General features: G+C 56.8%; 2 protein-coding genes across 3 annotated transcripts in view; both read left to right on the top strand.

Moving 5' to 3' along the window:
• Nucleotides 1-16,161, top strand: part of LOC100347647 (keratin, type II cytoskeletal 73) — a 99,481-nt gene that overhangs the window by 41,218 nt on the left and 42,102 nt on the right. The gene's annotated exons all lie outside the window — the stretch shown is intronic.
• KRT1 (keratin 1) lies at nt 5,831-10,698 on the top strand. Its single transcript, XM_002711004.5, has 9 exons — nt 5,831-6,468; nt 7,482-7,696; nt 8,002-8,062; nt 8,334-8,429; nt 8,608-8,772; nt 8,889-9,014; nt 9,339-9,559; nt 9,787-9,821; nt 9,914-10,698. The coding sequence occupies exons 1-9, from the start codon at nt 5,887-5,889 to the stop codon at nt 10,276-10,278; spliced, it is 1,866 nt and encodes a 621-aa protein (XP_002711050.3). The 5' UTR covers nt 5,831-5,886; the 3' UTR covers nt 10,279-10,698.

The following is a 16,161-nucleotide window of genomic DNA, read 5'->3' as shown; positions in this document are numbered from 1 at the left end:
GGGAGTGAGAACACATGAGTCAACGGGGTGCGGTGGCTGCGGAGACAGCCCTGGGAACCAGGAAGAGAGGAGAGCCGGGGAGGCGGCTTGTGCAGGCTCCTCTGCAGTCAGCTCTCTCCGGGGGCACGGAGCACCCAGGGCCGTGGTGCACAGGGGCCTGATCAGAGCACAGTGGCCAGGACAACGGTGGCGGGTGGGGACTCGCACCTGGCAGTATGTGGGGAAAGTGGGGCTGCTCCCTAAGGCCAGAAAGGGGGGGCGGACTCCAGCTGATGATGGGGTGGGGGAGCCCAGCAGGCTGGGCCCCGTATAAGCTGCACCTGCGGATGGATCCTGAGGTGGCAGAGACCCCTGGAGGGACATCGCGTTTCAGGCAGAGGTTGGCTAACCACTTGGCAGAAGGCAGAGGGAGGAAGTGAGGGGTGGCCGGAGGGCTGGGTAAGGAGCAGTTCATGTCTGTGCTACTCTAAGAATCCAGGTGGCAGAGCCTGAGAAAAAAGGGACTCTGTTCTCTGTCACTTGGGGAAGACATGGCCAGGAAGGAGAAAGTCGTGGAGAAGCCCAGGGCTCATAACACACAGTCAAGTGTTCTGGCACCACCAGACCGCTTGTGCAGTGTGGATCTGGGGCCACACACCTGCAGACGGTGCTTCAAGAGAATCCAGGTGGGGGAGGAAGCACGAGGGTCCCCTCTTTCCCACCCTTCTCCGAGGCGGGAATTGGGATTGTCCAGGAAGCGTGGCCCAATCTCTTCTCTTTGGAAGACTTGATGCTCACACCACGGAGGGGTGGGGGCTGAGCGGAGGGAACCACGGGCCTGAGCCCCAGGACACGGGTCCTGGGAGCTGAATGTCAGAGGCAGGAGGAGTGAGTGCAAGATGAGAAGTGGTGACTTGATGCTCTGCTAAGACAGAGTGACAGTGGGGACCCAAGCAGGGGGGCTGTGGCTCCAAGCCATTGGGGGAGGTCTCCCAGTGGAGACAAAGATCCTACTACAGACAGGGAGATGTTCCCTTGGGGAGCAAGGGCCTCACTCCTCTAGCTCATCCCAATGCACTCAGCATTCTGCTCTCAGAACCATGAGCAAACGGTCCCCACGCACCATCTCATTGGATTATCACCATCCCCTGGAGACAGCTGGGAGAAACTCCAGGGAACTCTGTGATCCTGCGGGGGACCATGAAGCCCCCCATCACAGCCCCGATGTGACGCTCCTGCCACAAGGCAGATGCTGAGAGCCAGGGCAGAGCTGGCGCACCCACCAATCACACAGAGGAGGAAGCGTTGGCGCTCAGAGTTCTGGGGAAAGTTTGTCAGCTGCTCCTCCCTCCCTCCGGGCGGGGCGCCTTGGGAATCTAAATTGAATTCCAACAGCTACTCATCTGTGGAGATTCTGATCTCGGGACGTGGAGAACAGGAGGAGCAGCCACTGGCTGAGCAAATTCTAACTTTGTCTGATCTTGGGCAAGGCACGTATTTCTGGGCTGGGAAGGTTCTGGGTCCAGGAAAGTCAGTCGAATTTGTCACCTCCCCTCCTCCAATCACCCAGGCCTCTGGCTCAGGACGTGTCTTCCTATGAATGAGCTGCGTGCTCCCCCAGTCCCTCTCCAGGGCTCCGTGTGATTGATGGGCAGGATTTGGTCGGACTTGCTGCCCTGCTGTTGGCTGGCCTTCTCGTTGGTCCGGGGGGATGCTCGTGTCCCACTTGCTCAGTGCTCTGTGTCAGGGCTGACTGGGCACCTGGGCTGTCGGGACGTGTGCTTGGGCACCCTTCTGGAGGGCTCAGGGTGTCGCTGGCTTCCAAGCCTGGCCCTGGGTGTCGGCTCTTGGGGCTGATCCCCCTCCACAGAGCCAGAGGTCCACAGTAGGACTAAGGACTCCTCCCACCCTCTACCCTCCTGCGGCTCCAGGTGCACCTGCACCCCTGCCTCCCTGCAGTGGGCCCCCAGCACGTTGTCTTACAAGTGGCCCCATTCACAGAGCCTACACTTCCCTTCCCAGTCTTCTCTTGGTCCCAGGGAGCCAGGGGCTTGTTCCAAAGCTTCTCCTGATGGTTACACAGTTTCTGGGTCCTACCAAAGGCAGGGGTGATGCTCCCTCCTCCCTTTGTCAATAATGACAGGTAGCTCTAGCCCTCATCTTACAGGCTCAGAGAGGGTCACACAGCTGGACACGCGCAGAGGCCGGAGTAGGACCCAGGCCTGCGGACTCCTGGCCAGTGTCTGCCACCTCCAGCCTGCCCATGCCTTCATCCACGGCTCCCTCCTTCCTGGCCTCTGCTTTGCCCAGCACGGAGTGGCTCCTGGGGGCCTCCTCCTCCTCGGCTGTGTGTCTTAAATAGGGACTGCCCCTCGCTCTGCCCCCGGCCCTTCCGTGAGAAGCCAGGGCACCTCCTCCACTGGCTGTGAGTTTCGACACCTCGCCCCACCTGCCCATGGCCTGCCATCCTCCTCTGTGCCTCTCAGGCTTCAGGCTTCCCCACTCCCCTGAGATTTCCTTCTCCCACGGCCCTGCTAGAGTCCCGCAGGGCTGGGTGGCTTGTCATTGCACGCCTCCCTTCAATCCTCTCCTCCGTCCCATCCCTGCAAAACCTCTCAAAACATCACCACACCTGCTCCTGCCCATGCCCCCTGGCTTGCCTGTGGCAGCCTCCTTTCTTTAATTAGTGCTGGAGTGTGTGTGTGGGGGCAGGTGTCCTGGCACTGTCACCTAGCACCACTGGGAGTGGGAGTGCCCCTCTGGGGCTGGGACCCTGGGGGAGGTCGGGAGGGCATCCACACTTGGGGGGCTTAGTGTTTGCTTTCTTTTAAGAAGATGTCATTTTGGCTTACAGAGTAACTAGGTAGATGGCAAACACACACACACACACACACACCTGCCGACTGAGTACATCAAGATGCCCTTGAATACAACAGCAACTGGGTTAGGAAAAGAAATGAGCAGAATAGCTGTGTGGTGTCCATCAGGGCAAGCTCCCTGGAGGAGGAGGTGAGGTCTGGGCCTTTCCGGTGCCCAGCAGAGCAGAGATGGGGCAGTGGCCCTCCCAGGTCTGATGGATGGACAGAGAACAGATTCAGAAGACATCTCGCGTGCCCCAAGGTTGCAGGAGGGCAGATGTTGGTGGAGAGTTGTCAAGGCAGCCGGAGGGCTTTTTTCAGAGGAGAGAAGAGAATGGAGATGGAGAGGGGCTGAGAGGAAGAGGGAGCAAGAGGCCTGAGCAGCCTGGGCAGGGGGCAGCTTTGCTGTTTACGTGAGCTGCAGCTCTCCACACTAGGGTGGCGCCTGGAGAGACCCAGTGCCTCCTGCAGGACCGAGGGGATGTGGAGCACCTGCTATCCCCACACTCCCACCACGATCCTGGGGCCAGCGCAGGTGAAGGTGGACGTGGTTGGCCAGCAGCATCGCAGCGCCTGGCCCACTGCAGCGCCCCGAAGGCGAGCAGTGAGGAGAGAAGAGTTTGATTCAGAAATTGGAGGATTCCCAGGAACCGATTGTATGACTTGGAAAAGCTGTCTCACGGCTCTGAGCCCGTGCTCTCTGGTCCCTGCCAGGCAGGTTGATGGTGGGGGGTCCGAGTCCCCGTGGACCGGGTTTGGGGGGGGGAGCTAGGGTTCTTTGTGCACTCGAACTGGAATGTGCAAGCTCGGGTTTGAGCTAGAAGGAGGCACCCAGCCCTGACTTCGTTTGTTTCTCACTGGAGGGCGTGGTCTCTCTGAGCCTCCTCGTCCTGTGGTCTCTCTGAGCTTCTGCGTCCTATTTCTTTGAAGCAGATTGAACGCAGCCCGAGTTCTCGTGCACCTGTGGGGTGAGCGGTGCAACTGTCAGCCGCTGCCGGTTTCTGTGCCTTCGTGTTCTTTTTGGTCCTGGTCCACCTCTTGGATTTTTCTCTATGCCAGAGATGGAAGCATGGGAGGGTCACTGCAGGATTCTGGTTTTGGCTGGCACCCACACACACCCACCCATGCACTCACACACACACACACACGCACATGCATACACGTACGCACACCCCTCCAAAATGCTAGGAGGAATTGATTGTGTACAACAATAGGTCTCCTAGGGAGGGTGCTGAACTGGAAACATCCTGATTGCCTGTGAGGAGAGCATTGGGCAACAGTCGTCACCACGCCAAGACCATCCCAGGCCCCATTGTGCCCAAGGCCCGGCTTACTCACTCCCTAAAGAGATGGTTGATTTAGCAGTCTGAGGATGGTCGTGCCGGGACGGAGCCCCAGACACAGGAAAGGGGCTGAGTGGGGGAGAGAGAGATGGGCATCGGGGAGGTGGGGGCACCTTCCAGAAGAGGAGGTAGAGCCAACATAGTGGGGGGGCAAGGCTCAGAGGGCAGGACTGGCACAGGGCAGTGGGACCTATGGTCTTCCACCAAGTCCCTCTGTGGATTGGGCAACAGTCAGAGACTTCTGGGATGGGTCTCTGAGCTCCCGCGCTGAGCCAGAGCTCAGAGCTAGCTGCAGTCAGAGCTGGCTTTGTCCCCTCTGCATTTGTCCTTTCTGCATTTGCACACCAGGCTACTGATGGAGGGCTGCTCTCTGGGAAGGTCCCTGGGGTGTCCTGGCCGGTTTTTGAGCTCTCTGTCCCCAGTCTCCGCTCTCTGAATGAGCCGGGGAGACATTTTCCAAGTGCTTGCACATGCCAGGCTCCCGGGACTCAAACGATCAAAGTTCTCCTGCTGGCCTTGGAGCCCTCGCCATCTGGTCTCCCACACATTAGGCAGGAGGACCACGCTGTCGCACACCACGCAGGATAGCACGGTGCATGTCATAGTGAGGGCCCTCGTCTAAGCCCCAGCTCTGCCACTCTCCACCTGCGTAGCCTTGGGCTTCTGTTCCTTCTTTTCTAAAATGGATAGACGGGTCGCAGCTGTCTCGAAGCTCTTATGAAAATTGAGCTAGTTAATACCTATCAGATCTGTAAGAGCACGGTCGGTCTTTGTCACCATGGTGACACCGTCGCTGTTACCTTTGTCACTCCATAGAGTCCGAGCTGCACACCCCCCACCCTTACTAAATGTCCAGGGTGTTTCTATCTGCTCCTTTCCCTGCTCCACGGGTGCTTTGTGTGCTGCCCGTTGGCACCTGTTTTCTGCAGCTGCTGTGTCGTGCCGCTGGCACCTGTCTCGTGCTGCGCTGTAGCTTGGAAGAAGAAGAGCATCTGGGGAACTCAGAAAAGGACCTGGCTTTCCCTGCCAGACTTCCAGAGAACCTGCATGCACACCCACCTGTGCGATGACAGCTTCTCTCCTTCAACCAACCCATGCAGCGCGCGCACTGAAGCTTGGTTTAAACAAAATCTTTTAACTTCCTAGTTATTAACGCCTTTGCTCTGTGCCAGGAGATAGAAGTCGGTGAGCTCTAGGGTCTGGGGGGCAGGTCTCAGAGCTGAGCCAGAGAGAACTCATGCCTGACTCTGGGGAAATGCACCTGCTACCGGGGGCGAGAGAGCCGTGTTCTGTAACTTTACAGGGACAAGGCGAGAATGGGGATTTACTTATCACGGTGGTGAAATCCTACCAGGACACACCAGGGAGCAGATGTGGGGTCCTGCGTTTCCAGAAGCCACCAAGTGCTTCGAGAGAGATCTCGTCCGATAAAAGGATTACCATATGCGCCAATCTTGCAGGCACAGCGATTCTGAGAGCCCATCCTGGAGCTAGGTGTGTAGTGTTTATCGTATTGTTGAGGCTCGTAAAAATCTTGTATGGCTGCAGGCGAGCCAAACCCTGCTGAGGTACAGCGTCTGTGCTGACTCTGGGGGACCCAGCCCAACCGCCTCCTGCTTTATAAGGGCGAGTCTCTGGGCTCGGGCTAGAGGAGTGCTTAGCTCCTTTCCTCTCTCTGCTTCGTTGCCACTCTGCTCTCAGGCACCATGAGCCGACAGTTCAGCTGCAGATCTGGGTACCGCAGCAGAGGGGGCTTTAGCTCCGGCTCTGCCGGGGCCCTCAGCTGCCAGCGCAGGACCACCAGCAGTTCCGTGCGCCGCATTGGTGGAGGCGGGGGAAGGTTTACATCGGGGGTCTGTGGGGGTGGCGGCAGCGGCGGTTTCGGAAGCCGCAGCCTTGTCAGCCTCGGGGGCAGTAAAAGCATCTCCCTGAGTGTGGCCAGAGGAGGGGGACGCTTTGGTGGTGGCTTTGGCGGCAGTGGTGGTGGCTTTGGGGGTGGCGGTTTCGGCAGCGGAGGTGGGTTCGGTGGAGGTGGCTTTGGAGGTGGTGGCTTTGGGGGTGGTGGCTTTGGAGGTGGTGGCTTTGGAGGTGGTGGCTTTGGGGGTGGAGGCTTCGGGGGTGGGTTTGGGCCTGTCTGCCCCCCTGGTGGCATCCAGGAAGTCACCGTCAACCAGAGCCTTCTACAACCCCTCAACGTGGAGATTGACCCTGAGATCCAAAAAGTCAAGTCTCGAGAGCGGGAGCAGATCAAGACCCTCAACAACCAATTTGCCTCCTTCATTGACAAGGTGAGTTCAACTGCTCCACTCGTGTTGGCTGCAGCCGAGACAGGGGTGGCTTCAGGTTCAAGTTCTCGTGTGTGGACGACCAAAAGGGAATTTTATTGAAAGGCTTTCCAAGAGGTGCTTGGGAATGGTGCTAACGAGCAGCCTGTCGGGGACAAGGGACTCTGAGGTCCAACTCTACATGGGCCATCTTACCATTAAGTGCATTTTATTCACTGCTTGAACTGCATTGCAAGCTACAGCTGTTGAATGAAGATCACAGGACGGGGCTAACTGCACCTTCTAGCGCATCAGTGAGAACCCTGGAAAGAGCTTCCTAACCGTAAACCCTGAGCTGAGTGTGAGTGGCGTGCACTGTGGCACTGCTGCAGGCAGTGTGCAGTAAGTCAGGGCCAGATGCTTCTTGCTTCCAGAGGGGAGCTCTGTCTCAGCGACCTTTGCCTTGCTACCAGAGCAGGGTGCCATCCTCTTTTTTTTTTTTTTCCATACGAATATACTTCCAAGCCCTGGGAAAACATGCAAACCATTTCTTATTTTTTTAACTTAATCTTCAACGCCATCAACCCCAGGTTATACATAAGAAATTTCAAATCCAGGTGTTGGGTTTCCCCAACACACTTTTGAACTGTGTGAGGTAATGTAAACTGATTTTCATGGTACCCTATGATACGGTCACCCAAATAGCAAGCAAACCTTTTAACTATCATCTATGCAAATCTATATTCCAAAGCATAGTTGTAATAAATTTACATGTGCTTAGTGATGGGCATTTGTCTCTGCCTCCTCCATGTTTCCCCAAGTCCTCGGTGAGTTGCACGAGGTTAGGAAGATGAGGCTAAGTTGAGCACCTTCTTTCTGCTTCTCTGTCAAGGCCCGGAAGTAGGCATTGAAGTTCTCTTCCCATTGAGGCCAGGCCTTGTGGTGAGGTAGCCCTTGGCACTCCTCTCACTCCCTGGCACACAAATCCATGGGGCTCTCGCCTTCTGCACCGGGAGTGATGGGTCTTGGGTTTTCAGGTGCGGTTCCTGGAGCAGCAGAACCAGGTGCTGCAAACGAAATGGGAGCTGCTGCAGCAGGTGGATACCACCACAAGATCCCACAACCTGGAGCCCTTGTTCGAAGCATACATCAGCAACCTCCGAAACAGAATAGACCAGCTGAAGAGTGACCAGTCTCGGATGGATTCGGAGCTGAAGAACATGCAAGACCTGGTGGAGGATTACCGCAACAAGTAAGCAAGTTTGGCAACACAGTTTGTGACTCCTATTGGAAAAGATTCCTGGAAAGTAATAAGCAGGGTGCAGCCATGTCTTTTCTTGGGTCCACGGCCAATGGGTTTGGTGTTTTCAGAGAGCTTCATCTTCTAAGAAGGTGAAAAGAGTTTCGCGGTTTTCTTGCTCAGATTTTATTGTGGCTTTATCTCGGTGGCCGGGATCTCCTAGGCTTTTGTAACAGGAGAGCAATGCCAAGCTGTGCCAGTTTTTCAGTCTGGGATTTGCCGATCTCAAATCCCCCCACCCTTCTGCTTTCCCACAGGTACGAGGATGAAATCAACAAGCGCACAAATGCAGAGAATGAATTTGTGACCATCAAGAAGGTGAGTGGATTCCGTAGGCTGGGACTCCCCGTCTAAAATGAGGCATGGAAGAGGCAGTTAGGGAGCAGAGAGCAGCTGGGGTGTGAAGTTGGCTTCTCCATTTCCTCAGCACCTTCTGTAGGGGGTGAGCGTGGAGGCAGGTTCTCAGCAAGCCAGGCAAGAGCGGGTGTGCTTGCCCTGGGGCGGGAAGACAAGGAGTAGATCCCAGACTCCGCCCCACATGGCCAGTGAGGTCAAGACCACAGCTGCCCGATGCCCTTGGCTTCTGCAGGATGTGGATGCCGCATACATGAACAAAGTGGACCTCCAGGCCAAAGTGGACACCTTACAGCAGGAAATTGAGTTCTACACAACCCTCTTCCAAATGGTAAGTCCTCTCATCTTGACTGCCTTTTTTTTTTTTTTTTTTTTTAACATAAACGGGAGGTCTTTTGGTCAGGACCCACCACTCGCCAGCAGCAAGGGGATATATCTTCTGTCTCCTGAGCCCTCCCTGCAAGTTAGGTCTTGTTTGAGCACCATACGCCGTCATATGCCCCACGCAGGAGCTGTCCCAGGTGCAGACGGACATCAGCCAGACCAACGTGGTGCTGTCCATGGACAACAACCGCTCCCTGGACCTGGGCAGCATCATCGCCGAGGTGAAGGCACAGTACGAGGACATCGCCCAGAGGAGCAAGGCCGAAGCCGAGTCCCTGTACCAGACCAAGGTGAGCTGGCCCGGGTGGCCAGCCAGCTTCCCTGTGGTGTCCTGCCTTATGACCTTGCGTTAGCTCCCATTTTGTACTCTGCACCGCCTCTGACTGGCCCGATTCACCCTCTTCAGTATGAAGAGCTGCAGATCACAGCTGGCAGACAAGGCGACAGCGTGAAAAACTCAAAAATGGAGATATCTGAGCTGAATCGCATGATACAGAGACTCAGGGCTGAAATTGAGAGCGTCAAGAAGCAGGTACCCGGCCCCTCCTCTGGGGCTCGGCTCCATCCAGCTGGGGTGATGGATGCCCAGGTGGGGGCGGGGCTTTCCCAAGCCTTGGAGCTCGCCATCCATGCCCAAGGTTGCATCATTTTCCATAGTCACTGGAGCGACTGTACTGGTTTCCAGAATTCAGCCACCCTGCCAGGTTCTCTTTAGTGATGCTACTCGGCAGGAGAATGGGTGGGCTGGTGTTTGGTCAGCCTCACTGGGCTGGGGAGGTGATTTGGAGCTGAGAAGTTCCGGGAGCGGCACCCGGTCCAACGAGAGGGTGAAAGGCGCTGGCTTCTCCCTGCCCAGATCGCCAGCCTGCAGCAGTCCATCTCGGACGCCGAGCAGCGTGGAGAGAACGCTCTCAAGGACGCCCAGAACAAGCTGAATGACTTGGAGGACGCCCTGCAGCAGGCCAAGGAGGACATGGCGCGCCTGCTGCGCGATTACCAGGAGCTCATGAACACCAAGCTGGCCTTGGACATCGAGATCGCTACCTACAGGAAGCTGCTGGAAGGCGAGGAGAGCAGGTGAGGAGGGGGTCTTCTTAGGGGCTTCTTTCCTTGCAAGCTGGCTGTGGTTGAAGTTGGGGGCTGCAGCCTGAGGCGGGGGGCGGGAGCGCGGCATGAAAGGGGCACAGAGCAGGAGGGAGGACCCGACTTCCTTTTGGGGAGCCTCCCGGATGACAGGGAGGAGGGAGGGGGTCTGTGGCGGCGGCGGAGTCTCAGGGGGTGCCACTCGCTTTCTCCTTCTGCAGGATGTCTGGGGAGTGCACCCCCAACGTGAGCGTGTGTAAGTACCGGTCCTTCCCGCGGGGGGCGTGTGCAGGGGACCTGGGGGCGGGGCGGGGGCGGGGCTGAAGGCGGCCGCCCCTCTCTCTGCAGCGGTGAGCACCAGCCACACCAGCATCAGCGGAGGAAGCAGCCGGGGAGGCGGCGGCTACGGCTCCGGCGGCGGCGGCGGCTACGGCTCCGGCGGTGGCAGCTACGGCTCGGGAGGCGGCGGTGGCGGCGGCGGCTATGGCTCCAGAGGCGGCGGCGGCGGCGGCAGCTATGGCTCCGGAGGCAGCTCCGGGGGCCGCAGAGGCGGCTCCGGAGGGGGTGGCGGCAGCTCGGGCGGCCGGGTTTCCGGCGGCGGGAGCTCCGGGGGCAGCTTCAGCTCCTCGGGAGGCCGGGGGTCCAGTTCTGGGGGGACCAAGAGCTCGGGAGGCAGTTCCAGCGTGAAGTTCGTGTCGGCCACTTACTCCTAAGGCGCCGGTTGGAGAGGGCGCTGGAGCCGCGCCGCTCTCGCTCCCCGCCAGTACCGAGGCTTCTGGGCGGGGCCGAGGTCCACTGCCCCAGCCTGATTGCAGGGAGGAAGGTGGCTCGGCCCACCCCTTCGTCCCGCCCCCGCAGCCCGCTCTCTTCTGCTCCGCTCGCCCAAGTAGCTCCCCGATCCTTCGCCGGAGGTCTTCGTGCCCTGGCTTCAGCCCCGCTTGGTTCCACCGCGCCACACACGACATTTCAGAGGAGGGCCCCTCCCATTCTCCTGCCCCCCAGGGCTTCTGTGCTGCGCTCGGAGCTGCTTCGGCTCCGTACCGAAGGGGCAAGCAAGCCGCTTGCCTTCTGTGGAGAGGTCCCCCAGCCCCCAGCCCCCTGTTTTGCTGCAATAAACTGCATTGGAAATTCGCTCCAGGTCTCCGTCGCCTTTGTTTGTGGCTCCTCTGTCTCTGATGGGTGCTGGGTTGGGAGTGAGAGAGGATTCCCGAGACACGTGGCTGCAGGGTGGAGCTGCAAGGGGTGAGCAGGCTGTCACCCAGAGGCGATGCATGCGGTTGAGGAATGGAGGGACAGCGGTGGCAGGCTGTATGTCCCAGAGAGGGCTCTGCTGACCATAGCAGTGAGCTCTTGGCCTTGAGAAGAAGGGACAGCATTGCATGGAAAAGGGATGTCCTTGTGGTGAGGGGCACGAGGGACACCGGGTCAGCAACTGCTGTGACAGCAGGATGCAGACAGGGGCCTGGGGAGTTTCAGAACCAAGGGAGGTGACAGAGAGTGGGATAGGACACTTCCCTTCCCCTGTGGGCCACCACCACCCAGAGCTCTGCTGACCCCTGTGGCACAGAGGACTCTCCCAGCCACCGAGAAAACTATTTAGGTTGCTGCTTCAAAACTCAGGAAACTAGCCTTACACTCTCGCCCACACTCCACCACCCAATCCTTTCTCATGGACACACCCAGAGAATATTCTTGTCTCAGAGTCCTTTGCAAGAGCGTGTGTAATTCTCTGTCCCCAAGCACCCCTAGTAATAGCTGGCGCCGATCCCCCGACCCTTGATGGTTCCTTCCTTGGAATCCCAGCTGGCCCCATAAGGACAGTTGGGGGCACTCCACTGCTGCCACTTTTGGGGTGACTTCAGCCGAGGGTTCAGCCAAGTCAAACCCCTCCCCCAGATCTGTTTCCACCTGGACTGATGATGGGAGCACTTGGAAAGCACCTTGGTGGGGTTGGAAGGACGTGGAACTTGGATTCAGAGAATCTGAGTCCATCCGGCTGTGATATTTAAAGGGTTGGCAATGAGAAATGGCCCACAGCTTACAGGGAGTGAGGTGGGTCCCTGGGCAAGTCCCTGGGCCTTCCCATGCCTCAGTTGTCTACTGGGTGAGATGGGGATGAGGACATTTGGCTCCAGACATCAAGGGGGCAAGAAATGCAGTGCGAGTCCTCTGGGAGCTGCCTGTGTGTTATAGGGAAGTGACTAAGTGGCGTTAGAAAGGAGTGACAAAGAAGGGCGGGCGGAGTGACACCAAGGAGGGCGGCACCTAGCAGTGGTCGCCGTGGCCCAGCAACAGCCCTGTGGGGAGGTACCATTGATCTTGGCAGAGGACTCAAAGTTGACTTTGCACCTGAGGACTGATATAACCCAAACCCACAGAGACGGGTGTGCCAACCACAATGTCCAAGCCTTAGCTTGCAAGGGGCCCATGTTTGCAGTGGCTGAAATACCAGAGCCTCCCAATCTTGTTACCAGGACACCCAGGAAACAAGTCTCAAAAGACAGCTGGGTGGTGTACCCCACCCTGTCTGTGGAAGGACCAACCCCTGGGGCCGTTTTCTTGGGGGTGCTGAGTGAAGGGACAGGGATGGACTCATGCCCCCTGGTCCACATTTTCTCCATCTCATTGCTGGGAACATTCTGGCTCTCTCTCTCTTTTTTTTAAAATATTTATTTTATTTGTTTGAAAGACAGAGTTACAGAGAGAGATAGAGACAGAGAGAGAGGTCTTCCATCCATTGGTTCACTCCCCAAAAGACTGCAATGGCCAGAGCTGAGCTGATCCGAAGTCAGGAGCCAGTAGCTTCTTCCAGGTCTCCCATGTGGATGCAGGGACCCAAGGACTTGGGCTATCTTATACTGCTTTCCCAGGCCATAGCAGAGAGCTGGATTGGAAGAGTAGCAGTTGGGACTCGAACCAGCAACCATATGGGATGCTGACACTGCAGGCAGCGGCTTTACCCACTACAGCACAGCGCTGGCCTCTCCGGCTCATCTTGATTTGACTTGGGTTTCCTAGCTAAGGAGAGCCGTGAAGTAGATACCGGTGTCACGTACAGTGGTCAGGGATGCAGAAAAAACTGCAGTCGTTGGTGAGTAACGAAGAACTGAGGAAGAGCAAGGGCCCTCAGGCACCGATGTTAAAAAGACAATAGAGGGGGCCGGCACCGTGGCTCACTGTGGCGCTGGCATCCCATATGGGCACCGAGTTCTAGTCCCAGTTGCTTCTCTTCCAGTCCAGCTCTCTGCTGTGGTCCAGTGGAGGATGGCCCAAGTGCTTGGGCCCCTGCACCCACATGGGAGACCAGAAAGAAACTCCTGGCTCCTGGCTTTGGATTGGCACAGCGCCAGCTGTAGCGGCCATTTGGGGAGTAAATGTCTCTCCCTCTCACTATCTAACTCTACCTGTCAAATAAATAAATAAAAATCTTCAAAAAAAATAATAAAATAAAATAAAGACAATAGAGGAAAAATGTGGATTCTGTTCTGTACAAAACCCAACTCCTGCACCAGCCCTGTGCATCAAGGACTGGCTAAGCACTGGGCATGCTACAATGCGTGGCCATGGTGCTTGCTCTCAGAGGGGGAGCCATCACGTGTCCAACCAGCTACAGACACACGCTGAAGCAGGGATGTCCACTGGAGGTGCCCTGAGTATCTTGGCCACCGAGGACATCCATTTACAAAAAGGTGAGAAACTCCTGTGTGCCTTCTGATGAACAGAGTGTGCAATCTTTTCTCTATACTGTAGCCACCTTCCCCAGTAGCTCAGCAGAGCTGGGAACTGAGAAAACCCCTTGCGTCTGCATGTGATACGGAGCTGGATTCTGGGTTTGACCATTACGCATGGGAGAGCCTTCACGGTGGGGCAGGAAGTCCAGCTCCACCTGGATCCCAATCACAGAACGTCAGGGATGATTGCTCATCTCAGAGTGACAAGCAAAAACGCATCCTCAGGTTTCTGAATGATCCCTGGGGGCAGTGTGGCATGTTTAGGACGTTTTGTGGGCTGGGGCCATTTTTAGAACATTCAGGGGGAGAAAATGAGCCACGTATTCTCCACTGTACTTTGTTCTGTGTTGTGTGTTGGGGATTCGGTCTTGATGAAAGGCCCTGTCTCCACCTGGGAGGGTGTCGTGTGGACCCCTGAATGGTGCAGCTGTCTGCCTGACAGGAAGCATAGTCTCCTAAAAATAAGAGGACACTCGGGAAGACGGCCCAGGGACCACTCAGCCTGAGCACCTGGGAAAGAAGTCAGTGGAGAGTGTGATGGGGAGCCAGGAGAAGGGGTGTTGCCATGGAAACCAGGAGAGCTACACACTACAGGATACAGCCAGGAAGAGAAGTCCACAGGAGCTGAAGAGGGGTGGGGCTATGAGCTGAGAAGAATCTAGAAACATGGTGAGCCTTCAGCAGGTGGAAGGGATGGGGTGAGCAGTAGGAGCCCTTTCCTGGTGTGGCCAAGACCAGAAATGCAGTCTATGAAAAGTTGCTTCCTGGAGCCGCCATTGGCTGGAACCTGGTGCCAGGTGAAAGGAGAATCGAGGTGCCTACGGGACACGCGGGAGGTGCCAGCAGTTCTCAGTGGCGTGTTGAAAGGAGGGATACCCAAGATGCCCCGGGAAGCTCTGTGTCACTGTACTTGCCCCTCCTCCACCTGCTGGAGGCACCGCGGCTCCTGCCAATCCACCACAGCACCTGCCAATCCACCACAGGGATAATGGCGCCATCTCAGTCAACTTGTGACCTTCCCAGGTTCGCGCTGGGCTGCTCCCACCCCTCCCAGGGGCCCGCGCCCAGGTTCCAATCTGTCAATGAGCCCAGCCCGTTCTGTCTGGCGGTGTGGCGTCCTCTGCTGGTACGAAGACACCTTTGCACAAGGCAGTAGCTCCCAGGGACAGCGAGAGTGAAGATGATGTAGTTTGGCTGTTTCAGTAAGCTTTTGGGGAGTAGTAGAGAGGACCAGGCTTTCTCTTGGTTCTGTTCTTTGGTTGCCAAGACAAAAGAAGCAGCTGCATCCTTCTGGGGAGGGGTCTTGGCTGTCCCTGTGGGTGGAGCTCAGTCCTGAACATTGTGACAGTTCAACTGACCCCCTGGAAAGCTCATGTGAGTTTGGAATAAGAACTGGAGCAGACAAGTGGCTTCAAGAGGCTCAAAGAGGCTGGCTGAGGGTGGAGGGTGATGGCCATTCTCACTAAGATGGCCATTCTCACACCATGTGGAAGGGGGAGGGTCCCGCCTGTTGCTTGGAAGTCAGGGGCGTGGCTGTGAAGAGGACATCGGATACCCAGGCCCAGTTGTCTGTCTTGTGGGGTGATGACTCAGCCCCCACCGGAGATGCTTGGGTAGAGGGGCCTCTCCCCAGGCAGGGACGCCACGCAAGGGGGCCAGAGGGTCTCGAGAGGTTGGACCGCTCCCGACCTTGAGATCCGTGGCTGCTTCCTTGGCCCATTCGCTCCCCAAGTCCTCCAGATGTTCTTCCTTGCATTTCCTTTTGCAAGAGGCCCAGAATTCAACCCCCAGAATCTTTGGTTCCACTATTTAAACAAGTAAAAGAGGTTTGCTCTTGGTTTGAGCTGATCTCAAGGGCTGTCGGAGAACATTGCTGTTCAGTTAAAGAATGAGCTTGGTCCATGGGCCTGGGCTGGGTCCACTTCCGCCTGGGTTCCTGCTGTGTTCCCAGTGGGACCCCAAGTGCTGGCAGGTGGGGTCTGTGGATGCAAGGGCCCGAGTGCTTGGGCCACCTTCTGCTGCTTTCCTAGGCGCATTAACAGGGAGCTGAATCGGCAGCCACACAGCCAGCACTTATCAGGTATGGGATGCTGACCCTGAGAGCAGTGGCCTAGCCTGCTGCACCACAACACTGGGCCCAGCACTTGTTTTAGTACAGATTATCACATGTCCCTCAAAGCCTAGCTAAGCCCAGAACTTCTGTGGCCATGCCCCATCTCGCCACCTCCTAGACAAAAGAAAGCATTCTTTTGTGGTCCCATCCTGTGTCACCTGCTGACATCCTGACATTTGTGCTATTGTTGAGTTAGCTGAGTACCTGGCTGTCTGTCCCCCTGATTTCTGATACCCTAAATGGCTGGGTAGGGGGCTGAGCCTTGCCTTATTTATCCTGATTTATTCAAATATTTGTTCAAAAATTTCCTCCCAAACAACACCAGGATCCTTGCCTGTGTCTCATCAGTCTCATCCGGGCCAAGCACACCCCAGGGTCTTGAATGTGCCTGTGTTGGCTTTCCTGGGTGTTCTGGGGGCTGTCTCTGGCCAGGCCAGCAGGAGCAGACTGGAGAGGGTACTTCATGACCAGCCCAAGGCCACAAGCATCCAGCTGGCTGAGGAGGACAGGGACTGGCATGAACTGGGCCAAACTCCTTTGGAAAGACCTCAGGGACTAACCCTTTCCCAAAGTAGGATCCTGGTGTGGGGGCGTGGGGTGTAGCCAATTACATAAGTCACCAGCCGAGAGTTTTCCGCGGAGTGACAGTAAGTGTCGCAATGGTAGTTTCTAGAACTGGACAGAAAAATTGTGCTCATGAAATCAGGAGTGCCCAGCTTCTGAGTCCATCTGTAGGGTTTCCATGGGGCTCC

Source organism: Oryctolagus cuniculus, chromosome 11 (genome assembly GCF_964237555.1).
Source record: "Oryctolagus cuniculus chromosome 11, mOryCun1.1, whole genome shotgun sequence".
Lineage (NCBI taxonomy): Eukaryota > Metazoa > Chordata > Mammalia > Lagomorpha > Leporidae > Oryctolagus > Oryctolagus cuniculus.
This window is presented reverse-complemented; position numbering and strand designations above follow the sequence as displayed.

Coding starts and splice junctions, on each gene's coding strand:
- KRT1 (XM_002711004.5), top strand. CDS start 5,887: ATGAGCCGACAGTTCAGCTGCAGATCTGGGTACCGCAGCAGAGGGGGC. Junction 9,015..9,338: donor TTGAGAGCGTCAAGAAGCAG/GTACCCGGCCCC, acceptor CTCCCTGCCCAG/ATCGCCAGCCTGCAGCAGTC. Junction 9,560..9,786: donor CTGGAAGGCGAGGAGAGCAG/GTGAGGAGGGGG, acceptor CTCCTTCTGCAG/GATGTCTGGGGAGTGCACCC.